Here is a 20,607-nt window from a genome sequence, read left to right as displayed (position 1 = left end):
AGCTTAGTGAACGGTTACTGTCAGATCATGGGTGGTCTACAGCGGCGATCCGCAACCTGAAATACACATTATCTATAAATCTAGCTTCAGAAAATAGTAGCTGAGGAGTTTGTTAACCTCGTTATTGTCCTACGACACCGTAGCCCTACCGCCCCTAACAGCTGGTGGTTAGTAGCTTCTAGTGACCTTCTCTTTAACTGGACTATAGTTTACTTTTGAGACAAAAATATGTCATTTTCATAAAAGGTCACCCAAGAGTATAAACCAATGGTTAAAGTGAAGTGTCACTAAGCGGCTGAAACGAGTTGAATTGTTGTAGGTAGTGACCAGAACTACATCAGCCACTGTATGGTCCACTCTACAATTTACCTAAATAAAATTGTAAAAAATCGTTCAGCTGTAAAATCCTTCCGGTGCCTAGCTGTTGTGCTACCCGAAGGAAACACAAGGGCTGGGACACTGCCAGGTTGCCCAAGCCTAGACAGGTAAAGTCGACAAGCGGAGATCAGGTTCCAAGAACGAACCTTCCGATCAGTAAACTCGCGCTCTAACCACTTGATGTATCTCGCACCCTTGCAATTTACCCGTCATGATTCATCATAGTAAACAAAAATAGTTGGACCGCTCCATTTAGCGGTAACTCCAGTTGCAAAGCTCATCTGCCGGTATCAAGAAGACGTACAATGATAACTCAAAGTTCGGATATCCTGGCGGGATACGGCTAGGCAGAAACTGATCGCCATGACAAAATCGCATCTTATGAGTTTAAAAAAAGGTGGCCGTTGTTAGGGAGTAGTACTCACAAGTGTTTCGACATTTTTCAGGGTTCTGTATGTGGCGCATCACTACAACAGCAAAGTTTTCGGGACTCGAAAGAGATAGCCACTTTAAGAAGGACATAGTTATTCTTGGAGGAAAATGGAGGGAACCACCACACTCTGCCACCTCTCGCAGTCATTTTTTCGTAGCGCATCGTGCGATTTTGGTAATGACGTCAGAGGAAGTCAAGTGTAAGTTTCACAAGCGCTCCTATGTTAATTACAGAGGGTAAGTTTCCGATTCGGATTTTTGCGATCAACTTGCTGAAAGGGATTATCACACATCGCGTTTGAAAATCCCTCCAATGAGGGATCTTTAGCGCACTTCATTAACGGTCCATGTTTCACAGCAATTTTGTGTAGGTCTGGCTATACAACGCGCAATATGCAAATGAACCACATGATTTGAGGATCCCCACGCAAACTTTCATAGTTGACCAGGACCAGTAGTGGTGCAGAACTACAAATACACCAAAGGCTCAATATGATCGTGACAGCTCCTGAAATTCGGAAAAACTCATTGGGGAAAAACAGTATCCAGTCTCAGGGATGAAACTACAAACCAGGGCAACAGAAAAGCAAACGGGGTGAGCGTTTCAGATCATTTGGACAAGTCTATGGAGAAGTGAACACCAGCTATTTTTAACTTCGCATGACGACAAAACGTTACAATAGGCTTGGTGTAGTCCATCCGGCCGTTCTATTTCGCTAGCTTGAAACAATGTGGACGTTGAACTATGAGCCATTGGCCGAACGGTTCATAGTTCTGAAGGAGATTACGATGGTGCTGTGTAGGCCAGTCTACTCTGACAGTACTTCAAGCGTCGCGAAAGGAGGGATACCGCAGCTCAACAGGATCAAGAATCATTATATTGCATTTGCCAAACCCATTTACTTTGATGTATATGAATGGTTATTTGAATCCCAGATGTTACGGCCCAAAGCAGCAAAAATGAAACTGGTTCGAAAAGTTGATAAGCTATGTGGTGCATTCAGAGCTGGTATTCCACAGAACAAATCACATCCGTAAAAAGGCCACCAATCCAATGCAATCTTGAATTCGTTCAGAAGTTCGTTTCACTTACTCAAGGAAAAGAAGTGAGTGATTCTAAACGTTTAGGCAACCAACTCATCCAAACCCGTATATTGTTAAATTGACGATGCTGCGGAATTTAGACACACTGGATAAAATCAACAGTTGTTGGCCTATCCTGTGAGTTTGATAATGGAGAGCAAACCATCAGCCAACCTTGTCCAGTTTTACAACGACTGTCCACGGGGATAATAAAGAGAACTGAGTATAAACTAAACCCAAGAAGAGAAGACACCAACATGTAGTGTCTTGTCCACTCCTCAGAAGGGCGGGTAAATTGCACTGTGATTGTTGTCGCTGTGGAAAAACGAGTTAATCGTCTTCAAGTGGTCATTCTCAAGGGTGTGAAGTGGGTGTGCAACGTTACCGTTTAACTGGACAAATCCACTTACGCATGGAACAAACACCACGAGTTATGTGGGACAACAGATTTCCTGGCTTGATTGGCTATCGAGAGCTCGAATGCTGAGCATGCACACCTAGTGACGACAGGTGTGCAGATGAAATTTGAGCGCACGGATAGATACAAACCGAAAAAACGTCATTATTTCACCATAAAAACGCCTTAGAAACATTTGTACACTATGCTCTAATTAGCAAATTACCGCTTCCCACGTTGTGTTTAGTGAGCTAAAGCGTGTAAGTACCCTGTTGTGATCGATTTGCGGAATATTTGCTTAGCTTATCAACAAAGTGAATATCTTTACAGCTAACGAGCTCACATAAGCTGACCGAAATGACCATAGGCCAAAAGGTCTGCGCATCGACTAATTTGTGGAAATGAACCGTCATTGTGAAACCAAGATAGCCGGTTGAAACGAATTACTGTTGAGATTTATTGTAGTAGGTGTCTCACACCGGGGCCACCAGTCTAAAGTCAAAGGCGTCAGTCTATCAAAGGGATTCTAAGAGGTCGCGCCCGCAAGGAGAACCATCTCTAAGGTGTTCATATTCTGAAACAAGTATGTCCAACAAATCCGCAAATTTCAGATTTTCGGGTCAAAATACTTTCTAAGCGGGCTGTTGCGTTAGGACTAGTCGAAACATCACAAATTAGCGCGGCGACAAACAAATAGAATCCCACACGCACACCTGAATTAGTGGCCGGCTTTTTATCTGGGTACAAACGACATACAAGTACACAAACACCAATAACAATAATTCTTCTCGCAGTCCTGACACCCAAATCGCAGCAAGTCGATCAGACAAGTCATGCACACGCATACACACACAAATGTATATAAAATCCCTGCAAACAATGAAAAGAACAAAGAACCACGTGAACGCGTAGGGACGTGTATCGAACGAAAGAGGGTTATGCTAGTATGACCCAAGTCGTCACGTTGGACGACTAATTGGATGATGACGCGTCTGGAGACGTAAACAAAGAGAGGCATCGGCGACAGTTTAATGTCTATCACCACCGGTAACGGAAACGCTTTGACTAAGCCTTAATGCAAAGGTGAAAAGGCAAAACGTCACACCACAAACAGGGTAGGTTGCCTAAACCTGCGAGCCCCTCTTTGGTTGACATAGATAAACGCGATTCGAACAAGAACAAGAGTTGCATTTTCTCTGACGGAAGTGAATGCGGGGAATTCGGCACATCCGCTACACACTGTTACAAATCAACTTAAAATAGTCTTTACGTGCGAACGGGTCTGTGGATGCCAGGAAGAGACCATAAAATTTCGTGGAAAATGAGCTGCTTCCACCGCTTCTTTGTTCTTGGCAAGATTCAGTTTAAACATCGGGCTCAGAGGAAAATGAGGCAAGGCTTGGATTGTGCGACATTCATCATCATCATAGACTTATTGCGAAACAAAGAATGAAGGTGGATGGGTAAGGACCCACAACTAGTCTACCACACTCATTCCAAGGGGCCTACTCCTTCAGAAACTCATCCAAGCACCCTAGAAAATGATAAATGTCCACCCCTATCCTATGAACAGCCACCCAGGATATGTGTACTTCCGGTTGTCTCGGATAGCGAGTTCCAACCGACGAGATCTAGAAGTAAAGGAATGACATCTTTGTCAGTAGATCCTTCTCGACCTAGGAAGTCGGAAATAGAAGTTTTGGAAATATCCTCTGGAACAAAAGTAAGACAACGGACTGACAACTTACCTAAAGTGTCGATTAGTGTCAACCATGGGGTTGGCCATGGAAAATGCATCCGGTGCCTAATTCATTTTTTCTTAGCCGAATCATAAGGTAGAAATAGTAGGATAAAATGAACCGACGTTACCACAGTTAATACTACAACATCGGGGGGAAAACACACCACCGATGCCTTACACGGTCCCTCCATGAATTGAACCATACTTTCAGATTGAGAAGACTAAAGACGGCAAAATTTAAGTCCATAAAAACGTGTTGTTAAGTTGAGAGCAGATTTCAGAAAACCAGCAAGAGACTTCTGGTTTACCCTCGGAATTTTTATCGTCACAAGGCTCAAAATTATACAGCATGTAATTCGCCTCTCGAATGTGCGAAAAAACGGCTCAGAAATGTCATTCCAGTACGGGGAAATCAGGGAAAAGGCAGCGGAGCTTTTTCGACCACTCCTCCGAACTTCGCAGGAGGCCAGTTGCTGATCTGTGACTGACCAGAGCACCGCAAACTATGCTGGCTGTGGGTACAGAATCCTGAAAACAGATGTGAAATGAAACACTACAACTTCCGCTGCTGAACGTCTACCAATATGGCAGTCGGGATATGCTTGGCGTAAGCAACAAGGATCTTTTGAACAGCCAGATGAACACAAGGTCTTTGACTGCATACATTGGATATTTCGCTGCTTTGATTTTCGCAGTCGGTGATGATACGGTAAGACGTGAAGGCTTCGTAAAAAACTTGCGGTTGTATTTGTGAACATATTTCCAGTCTTGTTCACTGATGTAGACACTGAATGCTAGTATTACGATTTTCCAACATCGAAGACTGCTGACATCAGGCGATGCTAATGTCGGTGGATAGGTGTATCACATCGAATTACTGCGACCAGGCCAGGTTGTACAATGGGTAAACGGTTATCTTATTAACGTTACTAACTGAAGACGCCAACACAATGTTCCGCTGCCGGTTCATCAGAACTACGGTTTGTGGTATGTCAGATGCCCCTCTCCCGGCCTGAAGCTGTCACCTTGGTGTGATCGTCGGGCTTCTGTGTTGTTATACTGGCTGGAGTTAAGTTCCTAAAGATTCAAACAAACCAAAAAGCCCAACGGTAAGCAGCCCAACGGAGAATAGCAAGTAATTGTGCTACTAGGCGCTTTGAAGGTAAAGTCGTACTGTTCTGTGCAATAGGAGTAGGGCGTTTCTCCAGGTGACCAGCATGTCCATATTTATGGAAGCGGTAATGCTGCCTTCTTCCAAGGAAGGACGGGTTACAAAAAACAAACTCCGATCGCCCAACGGACTGTGACAACCAGCGCATTATTCAACTCGACATACTTATAAAACCGGTGTCTGGTACTGTTCAAAAGGTACCTGTTGTGTGAAGCGGCATTAGGAGTGAGATAGTACTGTCATATTCCCTGCGCCCCGATGCCATGCCCACCCCCTGCAGCTAAGTGGGTCAAACTCATGAGTCAGTGGCTCCTGGAAGAGTCTCCCTAGAAAAACCTGACAGCATCTGCCTCGCGCCTCAGAATTTTGAGTCCAAGGATTGGGGCAGGGTCACCGATGCTCAGTTGAAGGATGCCAGCATGTAACGTTCGTAATCGGAAACAAGCTGGGCAACAGACTGCTCGTACATGGACGATGTACTCGCTTTCCAGTGGTGTACTATCTATCTGAAACGAGGATTCAACACCCAAGTGCAGTTGTTGAACCGACCCTCCCTCCTCAGTAATTTGCGCCCACTTTTGGTTAAGCAACTCTGGTGATCCAGAAGCTTCCCCTGCTCGTTGTGGTGAAGTTGGTGTGGTTGGGTTGGTATTGGGTCGGCATCTGCCGCCTCCCTGGATGGGGACCCAGAGACTTCACTCGCCAATGGTTAATGACACCTGCTGAAATGGCCCAACCGCGCAGTCGGTGGCACTCGTCCATCAAAGCCGTCACATTCAATGCGTAGCTACCCAGTTCCCGAACCAAATAACTAAACACTCCATCACCTCCAAGCTTTGGCTGTATGTCCCACACTCCCACTTCCACTGTGCATAAGACACACAGTTTATGGCCGATAAATTGATTGGTTGATTGATTTTACCCCTCCAGCGTGACTGACATAAGCACACCAAACTTTCATTACCATAGGTCTGGTCAACATATCGCCCGATCTGCTGTGTTGGACTGAGGATCCCTTCGCCTGATGAGCCCCGATACGGGACGACAAAGAAGCCATGTCAGCGACTCACCTATAGTTGCAGCGCCAGACAACAGGGAAAGCTAACCAGGACCGATGAGTGATGGAGGATGCGACCCAGGGCAGTAGCAGCCACATAGTCCAATGCCGGCGAAATGGACAACGGCTTATGCACATTTTGCTACGGGGTATCAGTTTATCTGGTCCTACCGATAACCCGATATCTGTATTCTGACATGTACGCTGGGATTAAGTGTGAATCTCACACAGATCATCTTACTACTTGCCATACGGATCACTCATGGTGGTACACAAATGAGGGGAATACTGGAGTTACCATACTCAATTCGCAGGCGATAGGCTGGAATAATCAGTATTGCAACGTGCAGTAACGGCGAAGGCTGAATGGGATGGATGCACTCAGGAAGACTAGTCAGTGCAGCAGAGACTGGTGGGTGATCCAACGAGCCTAGGCCGACTGCTATGGGGTATCAGTTTGTGCATATCTGGCATCTAGTTCCATTCACAACCCGATGTGCTTACCCGCACCGAATTAAGCACTACAACATTTTTCCTACCCAGTTTTTGAACCGAGTTTCTTAATGTTACTGTTACTATACGTCAATAAATCAACAACGTTCAATGCGATTTGGCTTTCCAGACAAGTCCGCAAACTTAAAGGTTTACAACTAAAAGAAACAGTTGTTTGGAATCCAAAATTCGAAAAAATGGACGACTTCGGTGCACTAATATTCAAGACTCACACTGACAAATGCAAAGTATTAGAAGCCTAGTGCCTCTACCCTGGTGTGCGTTAACCAAATTAGTTTGGCCGAACGATGAGCCTGTGCTGGGACATAAATGTTCAGAATGGAATCCAAAATTCGAAAAAATGGACGACAAAGGATGACAAAGCCGAACCACACGCGCCAACAGACAAAAATCTTCAGCGTACTACGTGATATATTATTATGCGGTAGCGCGAAATGCTCAACACCCAGGTGCCTGGAGCTTTGAAGTGTAAGTATACATGAATGATTGTAACAGTAAATAAAATGGAAGATATCCTGGGTGAAATGCCATTCAATGTAATTTTATCAGTCCCACTCACTGGAAACTACAGTCCAACTATTCACATTTAACCATACCAGCATATTTTTGAAGAAGCCTTTACCTTCCTTCGCTGTCAACCAAACAGACAAAGCAAGCGCATCACCAACCATAGCCTCGGTTTGAACCTTATTCATAAGCCTATCCTGCGAGTGGTTCTTAAACAAGTTGGAGAGAAACAAAAGAGAATTGGATATCGCTAACGCTGTGATGGCCGATCGGGAAACGGTCGGTCAGCTTTATCATGGGTTCATTTCAACAGCGGTAAACCTTGTTTATTTGTATGGCCGTTCGAGTCGCTGTAGCATGTGGCAGCGAACAGCACCAAATGAAGGAATTAGAGAAAACAAGAACGAAGGAACTGAGGGTAGTGATTAAGAATAAAAAGGATAGATACTGCCACTGCTCCCATGACATTGCCATGTCAGTGAGTATCCCCCAACCATTGATGTTGTGGGTATATGATACTCCAACCTTACGGATGACATGCATCAGTGCTTTGCTTTTTCCATGATCCATCCCCAGGTCATACCACCTTGTGGTATCTGGTAGTCAGAGCCCGTCTTAGCAAGTAGAGCAAGGCGAGAGAATCTATCACCTGGCGGCGCATGACCGAGCCAGTGTGGTTGGTGCAGCCGAATCAATCTATCGAGTGGACAACCGCCAAATCCACTCATCAAACTTAAGCATTCCTAATACGATGTTCCCATGATATGTGTGCAGTGAGTCGAAGGCGCAGACTGGCAGACGCGTAATCTTTCACCTTCAATGCATATAAGCCAGGCCTCACACTGAATGCACTAGCGTGGTACACCCATTCCCCCCAACAGGCTAATGTCACGTTGACCCTGGAGGTGTTTAAATTAAACCGAGGCGAAACGGGTTTTGGCGATTCTAGCATTAGCTTCACAAGCATTGTTGACATCTAACGTGGTGCAACTATCCAGATAATTAAATCTATCCACTGTCTCTAATGGTGTCGAAGTTACGACCAGTATTGGTAGTCTAGTCAATCTTGCAATGATACTCGAACTTCGAGGGTACAGAGCACATAGCAAATCGACACAGTACAGATTTGCAAAAATGGAGCGGGTATGAACAAGAAAAAGCCTTTTAAACCTCTTTGGCAAAAAGCACGGACTCTGCTAAGCTGAAAAGACTCTGTGGTATTGGTAGCACATGCTTAGCTCTTATTGTTCCGAATGAGGCACTAGAAAGGGACCGACGAGGTCATATTTCCATGGTAGAGTTTTCCTATTCTTGGTGTTATTGCACACAGAAAGTGTTTTTTAACACCATCAGGCTCTCCGTTCCTCGAAGTTCAACCACATGGTGGCCTCGGTTAACTGTGAGGTGATCGGAGAGCGCTGATCCTAGGGCCAAGCTTTTTTAACTCCTCCTTCCTTGGAGGAAAGTAGCATCACCGACTCTATAAGCATGAAAATGTAGGTCACCTGAATAGGACATCTTCATACCTGTCACTGAGTACTTTAAAATTCGAGCCCCAGACCACATTGTATTACACTTAGTCATAGTACGTGGAATTTCTGCAATTTTGGCCTACCTGGTGTGGTTACATCGTTAGGAAGGAAATTCTAGCCAGCTTAATCCGCAGGATAACCACAACATCGGGTATTGATGCATGATGAACAAAAATACACCTAGTCGAACCATCTGGTGTTTTTCTCTCGTCCGCGAATGGAGTTCTAATTCAACGACTAGGATGTCTTTACAGAAATTATTCCCGAATCGGTCGCATTTTCGGACCACTGCAACCCAAAAAGCGGAAACAAACGCGTGAAAATCTCGTGTGAAGACGAATGGGCGGCAGCGACAGGGAGGAAATGTGAGAAACAAGAGGGTGCAAGATGGAAACCGAAAGTGGTGATGTTGTGGGACTGGGTGGGTGGTGCTGGGTGTGAAGTTGCTGGAGACACAATTTTGCAAAGGCACACGTGCAAAAGTTAGTTGAAGTAGAGTTCGGACAAACGGGCACGCGCAGCCGTTAGGGATGCCGACTTTTATCCAGCAAAGAACACATGAAGGATGGTTGTCATAGAGCACCTGTTTTTGTATCGCGATAGCTTTGCACATGATTTCTTCACTGTTGGTGACCATATCTATCGTTGCATCGTCGCGGTGTAAATATATTCTTATGGCAGATGGACCAAACCTAGGTGCGGATGCGACAGTAACGGAAATCACATTTTTATGGTAGTCGGGTGAAGCACCTGGAGACTAACACAGATAGCTGTAAAGCATGAAGAGGCAAGAACATATTCCGGTATCCCACGGTGATGGTGCAACAGAGAGGATTAGCAGGACGAGGTGGAAGGGATAAAACGGAAAAGTCATCGAGGCGTTACGCACCCCCCCTTTCCGTTGAACAAACCAACGGGTTGTGTTGATAACACAAGCTCCGGGAGAAGGCTGTGACCAAAAAGCATGAATAGTAGATCGAGAAATTCGTCGTATTTGAGCAGATTTGTTTCTCCATCCTCCCGTTAAAAGAGAACCAGATCAAATGCCTCTTGACTGCAATCCGATGAGTGGAACAGACAGGAGAATGATGTGGAGTGGTGACTGAAGACACGGGACGCCTATGAAAGTCACTAGCACGAGCACCAGACTAGATTCGGAAAAATAACCAGTGGGAAAACTGCCGTCTGAAACACATCGGGTGGATTTACAGGTTGTCAACCATGCGAATGTTGACCTGATCACTAAGCTTGATCACTGGGTTGAAAGCATTTCTTCATTGACGGTGAACATTCCCTCCTTACTTGCTGCCTTAACGAGTAAATTCAACTGCACTAGTCATTACTGTCTCTCTGGATAGGGACTCTGAGACGGGACACACCAATGGTTGGTGACAATGTCAGATATGGTCCAATCGCGCACTCAGTGGAGCGCACGCATTCAAACTGTTGCCTTCAATACGAAGCTGCCCCTCCCAATCTTCCTAGCGAAAAATCCACCGACACCCCTGTACCCACGCATCAACCGTATAATCTACCGTCTTCTCTGTGTAGCTATCTATCCCTACCACAGTTTTCAAAGCACATTATGGCAATGCTGATGCTTGCGTTTTTTTATATCAAAAGATACTAAATAATTTCAAGAACTATATACACGTTAGCATGTGGACCGTGTTCCGGCGATGCCCTCTTGATTGCTGGCAAAACGTTTGCAAGCTAAGTGCCAAGGCCAGGGTCACCTGACCACCAACCAGTAAATTGTCCCAAAGTAAACGGTGAGATCAACCTTGGTATAGCGTTTTGAAAAGAATCCCCTAATTACAACAGTGTCGTCCACGAAGCCGACCAGTGTTGAACATCGGTGTTTTACTGCTGCATGGCAGCACAACTCTACCCCCAATAAAACGAAGAATACGAGTTGAAAGACACTACTGCGCGCCAGTTGAAAACAATGTAGACACCAAGAACATCGTACGCCTTCAGTATGCACTCAGACAACCTTAACAGACACTAGTACGAAAAAGTCACTGAAATCAGTTGGCAAACCTACCTTGCAACGCCTGCAACTAGACACACATTGTCACGCGAGTCGTTCGCGCTAACGGCACTTATTTTCACTTTTATATCCGTTACATCTATTTGGAAATTGGCAGACCATTCCTCGGTACTGAGACGGTTTTATGAACTAAGCACGTGCTAATTCGTGAAACGAAAGGAAGTGGACGAATGCACCGAACAGCACAGAATAACTTAGACAAAATCAGCTATGCAACCAAACCACGCGTTTCACAAATAGTAGCGAACGAGGATATTTAAAATCAATGAGGAACACGAGCACAAGATACGAATTCATCCAGTGAATACAAACGAGTGCTGACACGTCTTCGATAAAAGCTCGAGTAGTCAAAAGTCACAACCATATTGTGAATAGAACTCACTCGAACGAACTGAGACTGTTTGGCTTGTGTACATAGTTGGTCGGTACGTAACCCAACTGGCCATCTGCATTCCGTACGTACCACCACTGTGCGTTGCTCTGATTGACAACGTAGTATTTTTCGCCCTTTTTTAACGGCAGCTGGTTTTCCCGTACTGGATTGTAGTTGTGCACTGCAATCACGGTGTTCTCATTGTCATCCTGTATGGTATCGAGGAATAAAAATGAAAACAATAGACCGAATCCATGGCCAAGATGGTTACACCACCGGGGACAAAAATAAATCAATCCGTGGGCAAAAATAGGAAAGAAGCTATCGATCATGGACCTCGAATCCACGAACAGGTACGGAGTTCTACATGAACTTTTCAAAGCGATTTGCACTGACTGAGCCGGACAGTCTTTTGAGGTGGATAAACCTCTCCAGAAAAGACATCGCGTCTCTTGCACTGACTGAGCCGGACAGTCTTTTGAGACGGATAAACCTCTCCAGAAAAGACATCGTGTCTCTGGGTGGTGGATATTTTTCTATGACTGTAGTCGCATGCTCTGCCTGGTAAAACTGTAAATGGATGCAATTAACTCGCTAGAAAGCTGAAGATGCAAGAATGTTTGATACAAGAAACTAAAGGCACTCTGACAGGCAAGGATCGAGGACGATTGAACTGGTCCAAAATGTACCAAGCATGAGTATGTTTCAGTGACCAAATTTCACCTGAGTTGAAACACGCCATGTGTGTCCGAAACATGCGCTATACATTGTAATTTATTTAACAGCTTTGGTTTACAGGTACCGTTTGGCTTAACCTTTGAGATACAGCGGAAAGAGGCAGACGTCAACCTTTCATTTAGGGTAGCCTATTACATCGGGTCGCTAACTTGGAAAAATGGAACTGAAATTATGCTGAAAAGCATAACTGGAACTGATGTTTGCCTCAAGCGATACAACTGCGTACCAACAAAAAACAGCGGGACGAGTGAGGAAACATTAAATTTAGTGAAGAAGTTGCACACATCGAATTATGTTGGTAGCATTGGACAAAACAGATATTCGCTGCCTCTGTGGCATTCATCAGTGGGTGGAGGGTAAGCAGTTTGAAGTGCCGGAAACAGTAGAAACACCTGACGTCGACAGGTGTGACTGCTCTGGCATCCCACCGTGTGAATCTCAAATAGGGGAACAGATAGCGTTTGGAGGTGTAGGCGCCCCAGAATCCTTGAGATAGGCTAGCATAAGATCTCTCAGACGCCCGTTTCTCTTCTTTTCATTTTAAGGCCTTATTCGCTAGATACACATTCTGTGAAGCATCATCTTCAACAGTGATGATGCTGTCTTTGAACAGGATTATGATAACATCAACCGTTTAGAGTTTCTAAAAACGAAGAACTTCCCGTGTACCTTTAGAAACCTATCAACTAGCAGAAAGCCTTGGACCATAAGCGAGCATATCAAAGAGATTGACGAACCCAATAAACTCTAGTGTGAATATGTACCACTGAGGAAGAGAATATTCGGAACACAGAAACACTACGCAAGTGTCGAAAGGAGAATCGAATCATTGAAAGAATAACCACCCGCAACGGTCATCTTTACAATTAGATTATGTGTACTTGAGCTTTATAGGCCTTATTTACCTTTCGAATACTTTTATATTCTTAGCGCAAGGGTAGTGTCAGTTAGTTTTTGAACAGAGGTAGTTGCAACCAAGGCAAGAGGTGAAACGGTTTTGTGTTGCAATGCGATGTGGCAGCTACGGTTTTAGATGAACCGTTTGCAAACTCCGCTTAGATTGTCGATACGTGGCTTGTCCCTGACCGCAGTTGCTAATCCCTACATTAAGATGCACATCAACTGGTTGGAAATCCAGTTAGGAGTTATCACCTAAATGGCCCATATTGCGGCCCCTCGTAACTCCGCAGGTTGTGCTTTGAACCAATACTGCAAACATTTTTTTCTGGAAGGCAATGAACTCGAAAATGTAGACATTGATAGACGCCTTTACTATAAGACGAACCAGTGGAGTGATGCACAACCATGCTTGACAGGAATCTTGTTTCCCCCAGAGGAAGAGGAAACCACCTTCACAAACCACCTTCACCTGCGAACCACTGAGGTTCGGATTCAAGATGTTCGTCAGAGCTGGTGGGACTACAGGATGAACGATACGTCTGGCTGGGTGCATAAATTACCCCACATTAACCTTGTTTCGCTAAACTGGGTAATTGGTGTGGCAGCGTTTTCTTTAAGGGTAGTTTAATGTGAAGAATATGGCAAAACCCGGGGTAATGGTAGGAGAATTCAACGACTTAGATTCTCACAGCAGTAAGAGGACAAAAATGCACACACTTAACGATGAAAGGGCCTGGATATAGCAGTACTCCCAAAAACAATAAAACAGATCACATATCCAGTGACAGAAGATATGTACCTAAGGAATGAGGAACACAGTAGGGGTGCGTAAACAGCAGCAAGTACAGAGAATAGGCGAAACGCTTATCCAGAAAAGTATGTTATCAGCAGAATGAAGCGACAAGTTTTGGTGGCCTATGTCAAGCATTCTGAGGTGGCTACACCTCCGACCACTCAATCAGACAAACTGGAAACTGACAGCACGAGCTCCACTGACATCGATTAGCCGCCATTTCTTACAACGTCTCCAACCAGTCACAGGCGAGGTCACGGGGACCCCATTCTGGAAGGCGTACAACACCAACAACACCCAGACTCTTCGTGATCTCTTTTATGCCTTTCTGCCAAGTCATGCGCTATCCACCTCGCGGCAACGAATTGAGGAAAACTGAAACACATGTCTAGGAAATGGAATGTATGAAAATGAGCGGAAAATGAGCGAAACTAAGTTGAAAGGGAAAGCTATCAAGATGGTAAACGGAAAGCTATCGCATAGACCAGATGTGCACGAATGAACAAATGGGATCATTCGGTGTAGTGGTAGACAGCCATAGCATGCAATGTAACTGAAACTATTTTTGCTTCAGGCAGCTACCCCATGGTCTGTACTCCTGGATTCTTTCGCCAGCACGAGTTCAGAATGAAAAAGGTACCTTTTTGGAAGATTGTGATTAGGCACACGTAGTACATGTCCCCGTCACGAGTACTCGATTTTCCAGAGAAATAATCAGAGCTTGGTAACACACCGTTCTTGTCTTGTTTTGCAGACACCAAGAAAATTGCGGAGTAGGAGTAGGTAGGTTCAAAATCAGTGTGATTCGTGGAGTTCGCACGTCGACTGTAGCCATTAGAGGCTGAACTAGCTTTGGAGCATCGAAATTTTCTCACCGCGTGCTACACTACCAAGCTGATAAGACCGTGTAGATCAACAGACAAGATCATGTGCACCTTCCGTAAGCCATTATTAGAATAAACCCACTCCTACCCCCACCTCCGACGTCGGTGGTTTGCGTACATGTTGTGAATAGTACTGTAGCAGATTGTATCAGCAGGTGAAATCGAGGCCACAATTCGCAATACCTCAGGCCTCATATTGAAATTTCGGTTTAGCACTACGTGGTGTAAAAATGTGAGACAACCGATTCCAGCGAGAAAATGATATGAATAGTTATGTACCCCGTGTGAGAACGCCGTTCAATTGATCGTCTCTGTTTTGAAGGTGCTGAATTGTTCGGACATGGCTTTCTCCCTATCATCAGACGACTTTCCGAGATAACCCACAAACAATTACAGATCTCCAAATTTATTACTGCGAAGTACTTATGAATGGCTCAAACGTGGAGCGAGCATTCAACTGGAGTTTGATAGTTGAATAAATTTATTTTTATCCTCTGCTTTCTTTATGTATCCACCAACTTTATCCAGAAGTTTGCCGTTCCTTGCATGTCGCCCTATTAGTTAAATCATTTTATTGTTTTCTTTCAAGGACGTGAACTGCTATCTTGGTTTGTTAGTCCGTTGCCTTGAACTGATTTTTCTATGAAGCGAATTTTTAGTCTTCCCACTTTCCTATATCTTCAATAAGTTGCAATAATTGTGCCCTTGAGGAGCACCACTTGTATTAGGGTCTTCTCGCAAGATTGAGGCTTAGGACCATTTCTGAAAGGACAATCAACACCATCCCAAACAACTGGTGTGAATCACTATTAGTGTCGATTTTCAAAAAAAGGTGCTCGCAGTGAATGTTGTAACCACAGGTGTTAGTTTGACTCCTGTTGTGACAAGGCTTTTGACGTCACTGATTCATCGTCGTCTTACGGCTGCACGCGAAACCTTGACTCGTGGAAACCAACCGAGATTTCGATTTGGTAGAGCCTGTATTGATCACATCTTCACATTTCGTCAGGGGTTAGAGAAACGCCACATATGCAGACGACCCACAATCGTGGCATTCGTTGACTTCAAGGGTATGTTTGATTCTGTTGATTAATCAGTGCTGTTAACTACACTTTCTTAACAGGGTATGCCCCAGAAGTTTGTGAACATAATTCGACCCTTATATTCATATACTTCTGAGCGGGTGAGAGAGTATGGTGAGCTCTCCGAAAGCTTCTCTACAAAAAGTGGTGTCATACAAGGATGTCCACTCTTTCTATTCCTGATCAACCTCGAAATTTGAAATAATGGGGCGAATGCTGGGAGGTTTTCAAACCCCGGTGTTCATATTGTTGCGAGTGAGAGCCTTGTCGATCTAGAGTACGCAGACCACATTCCACCATCTTTGAGGACCAAAGCGAAACACGAAGCTTGTTGAATAGACTGATCAACGTCATACTATTCTTCGACATGCACCTAGCAACTGCAAAGTGCACAGTCATGCTCCCGAACGTAGTCTGTGAACATATCCCTACAATTCAAGGAGAATCACTGGGTGTTGTGGAGAATTTTACATGCCCCGGTAGTTATGACACCTCTGACAGAAATGTGTCAGGGTAAAAACGCGAACATCGCCTGGGCCACTGAAATACTATGTGGTTTTAATCATATTAACTTTTACCACTTTCGCAAACTAAATTATAAGTTCACTTCCCTAGGGGTCGTTATGTCTCATCCATCTATCGTTAGACGACGTCCAATGACCAGAAATTAGTTTTGGACGATCTTGCCACAATTTCCGATTGGACAGAGGTACTGTTGTCACCAGAAAGTGTGCAGGGAAGTCGGTAGACAGACTGAATGAAATTAACTGCTCGGATCATTAGTGACTCAGTCTGGTGATGGTCAATTCGTTTGTATGCCTCGCTTCTCAAAGCTACTGAGTCGAAAAATAAGAAAACTCACCATATCAAACAGGGGCTGGTGTGTGCAGCGCACCAACTGAGTTCGGTTCGGATTATGGCTCGAACGTCGGAGAGCATTGGTAGGGTTTGCAAACGGACTCATATTGACACCACCAAGTAAGGCAATTTGTTGTTGCTGTTGGATCTGGAACAGAGCAGCCGGACTCGTGGTAGTAGAGCCGACGGCTTGTGTGGACAGTATAACACCGGAATGTGGAGTGGACAGGGTCACTGGGGATGTGGTCGTCCCATGTACCGCTGACAACGAAATTGGAGTAGGGTGCATGCTAAGCATTGCAGCGCCTGCGGACTGGATGCCCGTGGACGTGATATCAGCACAGGGGAGGGAACTTGACGTTGTACTCTGTTGGACATTCATGGACGGGTAAGCTGATGGAGATGAACTGTTGGGGGGTGTCGTCCCAGCGGTCATGAGTTGTTGTTGCTGCTGTGACGGCAGTGTGGGTTGTTGTGCAGAGGGAAGTTGGCCAAGGTGAGGCTGGTCAGCACCGGAAACAACGCGCCAAAGCCGCTCCACAACGACAGGAGGACCCGGCTCGTTGGTTGGTTGGCATCCCATTGAGAGTCGGTCAATAGCATCACAACAAGTGTATCTTCCTGGTCGTTTCCATACACCAGGATGATGCAACGGGACAAACCGAGCTCCACGTTCACCAGTATCTGTGTGAAGGAATGTTATTGTTATTCGGACATTCTACCGAGTGGTTCCTCTTTTATTACGTCCACACACAAATTAGACTAACTGTCTGAGACCTCAGTATACACGAACCACAGAGATTCAAGTTTACACTGTATCTGCCACCTGGCTTCCATCCTAGTGAACCGATCGCCAGAACGCAGCTCCGGCTACTGAAAACATGATAAGCTATTCACCGAAAGATCCACGACACGAATCCATCGACATCTTCTTAACTATGTTACCAAAACCTGGGCAATCTACCATAGTATCACAACCCCTATACTTGGAATCGAATAACACAAGCTTCAACGTATATTTGGAGGTGGTAAGTCACTCGATAAAATCGACACCGCGAACCATCATAAAACTGTTGAGAACAATTAGTACACGACAAGACAAGTAGTAGGCAATGTAAGCGTTTAGGAGGCCTTCATTTTGATTGATAATAAGGAATGATATAGTAGTATCACCACAAAAACTCACGATCTCCTAACGGCACCCGCAATACGTATTGCGGACCTCTCATGTTACTCACTCCAGCACAGTGTCCACTTAAAATAGCTGGAGATCCTCACATATAGAGCACACGCTAGACTTCGGAACGATGAGCAAATAGACGTAAAGAGAAGTGTTCATACTTGAGAGAAAAGACCATGCGGGAGACAGTTCGAAGAGTCCAGAGATGTGGAAAAGAAGCCAGGTTGGGGATGAACCAGTTGCAGTCGCAGACAGTAGGTTTTAAAGGACAGGGGCGAGAAAGATGGGACTAGGGCTTAAAACACCGCCCTGTGTATGAATGAACAGAACTAACAGGGACTTAAAAGAAACATAACGTCTCAATCTGATACTTCATGCTCTTCCTCGTGAGGCCTGTAGAATAGTAATTTACATAAAGGAAGTCCAACATCTCACCCTACCATAGCGATTAGCATTCGATTAATAAAGCGGCCTTTGCATGCAAGGCCTCATAGGAGACATCACACTCTCAACTTACCAGCCTCTTTGTTTTTTGTGTAACTAACTGAATTTTTGTATCACCGGCTGGAGTTAAAGCGAGTGGAATTCTACCTGCTGGTGCTCTGGCCAAAATATCACACACAAAGAAGGACGAGGTGCATTTGAGCCTCCATCAAAATTGACACTGTCTAGATCAACCCCATCCACATGCAGAGTCCGCTCAAACATGTATTCTTCGCCGCCGTCAAAAACCTTTATTATGAGCGGAATGAGCAAGATCACATAGACAGGGAAGCACGCACCAACATGGAAACAACCATCATTTTGTAGTGTGAACGTGAGCCTGAATAATCAGAGTAACACATGAAATGCTGATTGGTTCAACGTTGGTATCAATCTGCACTAGTTTCCTTGAGAACTACTTGGTAAAGCTACTTAGGAAATCTACCCGGTGTGACCAAAACTTTGCAATTAAAAATCCCAAATGACACACCTATTAGTAACCATCTTCGGTCTACTGAAATCGGCTAGTTTCATTGCGCAACTAATTCCCAGGTTTTGTAAGGCGATACTTTTTCTCTCTCAAGCGACCACAGTGGTGGAAACCAAGTCATCCTGACATGACGGGAACACTCGTTGACCAGCGCATTTCGGGGGTATAGCTCGGTCGATAACGCAGGAAATTCGGCCAGGAAACCTTCCTAAGCATCAGTCACAGGGCATTTTAAGCCCACAGTACATCCTGAATACGTTTTCGTCCAAACAGAAGCTGCGGCTTCGCACGATTATGAAAAGTGATTTCACATGTCTTGTATTCTAAGAGCAATTACCAGGGTTGTTGCAGACTTATCTTAAATCTGAAGATGCCAAATAGAAAAAGGACGAGGATACCTGAAGAATGAACGTTTTCATATGCTGTTCAAGCTCAACTACAGAAACGGAGATTACAGCATTAGGGTTCATGAGTCTATCCGAAGAGTCAAGAATTTGGGCAGCACATGCTAACAGGGAAAGACAAGAAAACTAAATCGGATCACTTACAAAATCGGACTAAACTGATCCAATCATCACGTTCAATAGCCGAGTTGGCGACGATATAAAGCAGGTACCATGAAGTAGAAACGGGATCTTCTGCATAAGCGATCTAGAAAAGCGATTGATGAGCAGTTGAATACAAAAAATTAAATGCTGAATTACCTGAAAAACATTCTTCTTGTTGTCCAAATCATCATCTTGCACCTTTTCGATAAACTTTATATTACTCAGTGCCAACTGTCCTTTCTCCTTTCCACGGTTCTGAAAAGGCAAGGGGCATGCCCACTAGGAGCTGGTAACTTACGCCTCCACTGACTTCGAAATACCGAATGCAGAATGGCTGTAGAACGAATTCTCGTAGTCTATAATTATCACGACCGAATAGTTTCTTGTTCTGAGAACGCTTGTTCATGCGCGACACTTTCAGTTCTTGCTCAGTAGAGAGCATGGTTACACGCAATCCTGTAAAATCAAAGGTTTCATCATCAGGAATCGCCCAGAAAGGAAGCAGGCAGCACAACATTGCTCATGCACGCAGTCTTAAAACAGGTTTCCAGGGAAAGGCACCAAGAATGAGGATAAGGATTAAAGTGGTAGGCCGCAACAAAAGGAGTACCAAATCCGGATACTACAGAAGCCTGCCCCTGAAAAAAGCTCGTCTTTTGTCGGCGACTGACGCTCAATTTTTACGAATGACTAACCTTGTGGCAGGCAAACCTTCTACCTGTAGGGAGCCTGCAAACACAAATGTAAAACGTATCCACCAAATTTATCCTCCCCCTAGCAGAAAACCCTTCCACAAAGAAACCGGTTCGTTTCAATACAAGGAGCCTTTCCGCTGGGTTGGTGGCAGGTGTTTCCCGTAAACTTGGCCCCACTAATCCCCATCATGAATCAGGTCCTTGCTAACTGTACGGAAATATCCTCAGGAAGAGGTGACTGCTGATTCAATACTACAAACTGTTCGCTTGACACTACAGTTCAAAACTGCTTGAATCGATCACACCCTAAATATGAATCCGACGAAAAAAGCGATGTCCACCAAATTTCGCTAATTATTTTGGGACAAAGAAAGTCTGCTAGGCGATGGAAGCTTGTTAGGAATTAGTTTCGACAGTGAGAACACTCCTGGAAGGTTCGCGGTTGTCCAGCGAAGTCAAACCATTACCTGCCTGCTGGACTGTTATGGAATATTTAGAGTGTTCCTAAATTGAAATCAATAGACTAAGCTTCTACAACTAAAATCAAATTTGTCGTATCGTGTTGTGACAAAAAAGACCGTGATTTTTTTACAAACACCTTCCGACAGCATGGAATAGCTCAACAAGACGAACCTGATGGACGTTTGCGTAGCACCATTATTTTTTTAATCTGGTCCGGTGACCGACTCGGTATGAACAGTATAGATGAAACCAGTCAT

General features: G+C 44.7%; 2 protein-coding genes across 2 annotated transcripts in view; one reads left to right on the top strand and one right to left on the bottom strand.

Moving 5' to 3' along the window:
• T265_13947 (hypothetical protein) overlaps positions 1-19,649 on the bottom strand; it is a gene marked incomplete at both ends in the record, with an annotated part of 75,909 nt that extends 56,260 nt beyond the window's left edge. Inside the window, 5 exons of the mRNA XM_009171286.1 lie at positions 11,247-11,446; positions 16,497-17,176; positions 19,194-19,296; positions 19,350-19,448; positions 19,492-19,649. Of these exons, the coding sequence (XP_009169550.1) occupies positions 11,247-11,446; positions 16,497-17,176; positions 19,194-19,296; positions 19,350-19,448; positions 19,492-19,635 (1,226 nt within the window). The remainder of the gene's footprint in view (positions 1-11,246; positions 11,447-16,496; positions 17,177-19,193; positions 19,297-19,349; positions 19,449-19,491) is intronic.
• T265_06097 (hypothetical protein) lies at positions 1,540-1,848 on the top strand (the record flags this gene model as incomplete). The annotated part of the gene is made up of 1 exon (XM_009171275.1): positions 1,540-1,848. One exon carries the CDS (start codon positions 1,540-1,542, stop codon positions 1,846-1,848), a length of 309 nt encoding a protein of 102 aa, XP_009169539.1.
• Positions 19,650-20,607: the final 958 nt, after the last annotated feature.

Source organism: Opisthorchis viverrini (assembly GCF_000715545.1).
Source record: "Opisthorchis viverrini unplaced genomic scaffold opera_v5_134, whole genome shotgun sequence".
Taxonomy (NCBI): Eukaryota; Metazoa; Platyhelminthes; class Trematoda; order Opisthorchiida; family Opisthorchiidae; genus Opisthorchis; species Opisthorchis viverrini.
This window is presented reverse-complemented; position numbering and strand designations above follow the sequence as displayed.